We start from the raw sequence: 3030 nt of genomic DNA, 5'->3' as shown, positions 1-3030 counted from the left end.
GACATGAACTTAGCTAGCTAGACAGGGAGGGAGGTACTGGACGCAACAGTCCTGCTCGGAAAGTCATTGGCGCATACATTATTCTTTGGATGCCCTTCAATCTCAACTTGTGCACATTTCCATTGTTTACCTGCCTGCTAATCTATTTAAATTTGTAGCCAAAAGCTGTACATCTGCTGAGAATAAGCTGGCAAGCTAGAGCTGCTGCACCTTCATCTTCGTGGAGAGTTCATTGTTTTGATGGTGTCTGGTGTGGAACTGACCGGGTTTAAAGTTTTTCCAAAAATATCTCTTTGATTTTAATTATTGGGTTAGTGTTGTGGCAGCTGCAGACCTTATTAGTCTTTATCGCATCACAAAGGTGACAAAATACCTTTCTGAAATAATTAATTGGCTTTGGGTTAATTTGGCCTAATTGTTCATTTGCCTATTTACATTATAAAGAAGTTTGTAATTTCAACTGCTCATAAATTGCTGAATCTACAAAGCTGTTATTTTGTAGAGGCACAGACGTTGACGGTATTCCCACGTGGTGAGCATATGTTACATTAATTTCTCTCTCATTGTTGTTGTACTTGTAGCCAAAGCTGTGCACAAATTCTTCAGACAGGATGAGTGGACATGGCTTATCTTCAGAAAAGATTCTAGATTCTGGTCTAATATGTCAAGAACTTTACGTGTGTGATGGTTCTGAGGAAGCTGCGTTTGAATGTAATGTGTGTAAGACCTCACAGTGCATTCGCTGTGAGTTTGGGCCCCACAACCAGGAGCATCTGAAGAACCATGTGAGGGTTCAGGCAGTGCCTGGCCATGTCCCCCGTTGTGACAACTGCAAAGGAAGTAATGGAAGCTTGGACAACGTCAATCGGCATATACCTGTGGTCGGCTGCCAGAACTGTACGGTGAACTTGTGCCAAGACTGTCAGAAAGGCGCCCACAGTGGATTTAAAGAAAATAATCACCAGCTCACCTCGTGTCCTCCACCAGAGAAACCTGTCGAGGCCGACTCCACCCCGGCCTCTTCCGCTCAAGGAGCCGATGAGACCAAAGCTCAGGGAGAAAGACTGCTGGAGCATGTGTCCAGTTTTCTCCTGGTCGATGAGAAGGATAAAATGCAGATAAGGGATGAAACAGCGTTCCTGAAGAAACTGAATTGTGAACCTGACCTATTGCTGAAGGTGGTGTCCATCTTTGGCAACACAGGACAAGGCAAGTCCCACACCCTGAACCACACGTTCTTCACGGGCAGGGAGGTGTTCAAGACCTCCCCGACACAAGAGTCCTGCACAGTGGGGGTGTGGGCCGCGTTTGACCCTATCCACAAAGTGGTAGTCATTGATACAGAGGGTCTGCAGGGGAACAGCTCCAAACAAGGCCAGAGCACCCGCCTCTTACTCAAGGTACTCGCAATTTCTGATCTTATCATCTACCGCACGCACACAGACCGTCTCCATGACGACCTCTTTAAGTTCCTTGGTGATGCGTCTGATGCCTACCTGAAGCACTTCCCCCTGTTCACCCTCGGCCCTGCAGTGATCATCTTTCATGAAACGGTCCACACCAAGCTACTTGGTTCAGATAATCCATCCGAGTCGGTGGTTCGTCTACTATTGGAGCGCTTTAAGGAGCTGGGTCATTTCCCAAAGGCCTTTACTGTCCAGTACCAGGGTACACAAACCCTCAGCCCTCCCACTGACTTCCGTGGCCTGCAGAACCACATAGAGCAGCTCCTGGACAATAACACCACCCGCTCCCCTCGCACACCTGGTGTCATCTTCAAAGCCCTTCAGGCCCTGAGTGAGCGTTTCAATGGGGAGATCGCAGACGGCCTTGTAGCCCGTAATTCCTTCTTCCCCGATGAGTACTTCGCTTGTTCAAGCATTTGTCTCAGTTGCGGTTCTAGCTGCCAGAACAGCACAAACCACTTAGAGGAAGGAATATGCCACGACAACAAGCAGCACTGCCGCTACTCGGCACAGTATGACAATTGCATTTACACCTGCAAGGCTTGCTATGAAGAAGGAAAGGACGTTGTGGTGGTATCCAAGACCTCAGCCTCCTGTGATTCTCCATGGATGGGCCTCGCCAAGTACGCCTGGTCCGGGTATGTGGTTGAATGTCCAAACTGTGGAGTGATCTACCGAAGCCGTCAGTTCTGGTATGGAAACCAAGACCCCGTGGAGACAGCCGTCCGCACCGAGATCCTGCATGTATGGCCGGGGTTCAATGGCTTCTTGAAGGACAATAGCAATGCAGCGCAGCGCCTTTTGGATGAGGTCAACTCGGTGGCCAAGTCTGTATCAGAGATCAGCGTGAAGCCAGCCAAGGCTGTGACCTCCTGGCTGACGGATCAGATCGCCCCGGCCTACTGGAAACCCAACTCCCTCATCTTGGCGTGCCATAAGTGCGGCGCAGTCTTCCAGGACAACGACACCAAGCATCACTGCCGGGCGTGCGGGGAGGGCTTTTGTGACGGCTGCTCTTCCAAAGCCACGCCCATCCCTGACAAAGGGTGGGGTGTGGGCCCTGTTAGGATCTGTGACATCTGCTTTGAGCAGAGAGCTTCACAGGCAGGACTGCTGGAGGTTAAGCTTAAGCCTGAGAAAGAGGAGGGCGGAACGCTGGCGAGGCGGGTCGGAGAAGCAGTGACGAACACGTTGGGGGCTGTGGTCACTGCCATCGACATCCCCCTTGGCCTGGTGAAGAACGCTGCCCGTCCGGCATACTGGGTGCCTGACCAGGACATCCTGTGCTGCCACGGCTGCCAACGCAACTTCAGCGCCATGCTGTCCAAGCACCACTGTCGCGCCTGCGGGCAATGCGTTTGTGACGACTGCTCCCCGGGTCGCCGAGCGGTTCCCTCGTGGGGCTGGGACCACCCTGTAAGGGTGTGCACTAGCTGTAACCAGAAACCTGAAGACCTTTAAAAAAAGGAACGGCCTTCCCACTCTCCTCAGAGCACCAGTGAGAACCACTCGTTCCGAAATCAAGCTCAAATGGTATTTTGCAAGTATCTAACTTCTGTAATTG

The 3030-nt window shown here is 51.1% G+C and overlaps 1 protein-coding gene across 1 annotated transcript; it reads left to right on the top strand.

The window, feature by feature from the left end:
• Window positions 1-611: 611 nt before the first annotated feature.
• LOC308281345 (zinc finger FYVE domain-containing protein 1-like) lies at window positions 612-2927 on the top strand (the record flags this gene model as incomplete). Its single annotated transcript, XM_080721502.1, has 1 exon — window positions 612-2927. One exon carries the CDS (start codon window positions 612-614, stop codon window positions 2925-2927), a length of 2316 nt encoding a protein of 771 aa, XP_080577628.1.
• Between the last annotated feature and the right edge of the window lie 103 nt (window positions 2928-3030).

Source organism: Nannobrachium achirus (genome assembly GCF_963921795.1).
Source record: "Nannobrachium achirus genome assembly, chromosome: 3".
Classification (NCBI taxonomy): domain Eukaryota; kingdom Metazoa; phylum Chordata; class Actinopteri; order Myctophiformes; family Myctophidae; genus Nannobrachium; species Nannobrachium achirus.
The sequence above is the reverse complement of the archived record's forward strand: the minus strand, read 5'-3'. Positions and strand labels throughout refer to the sequence as shown.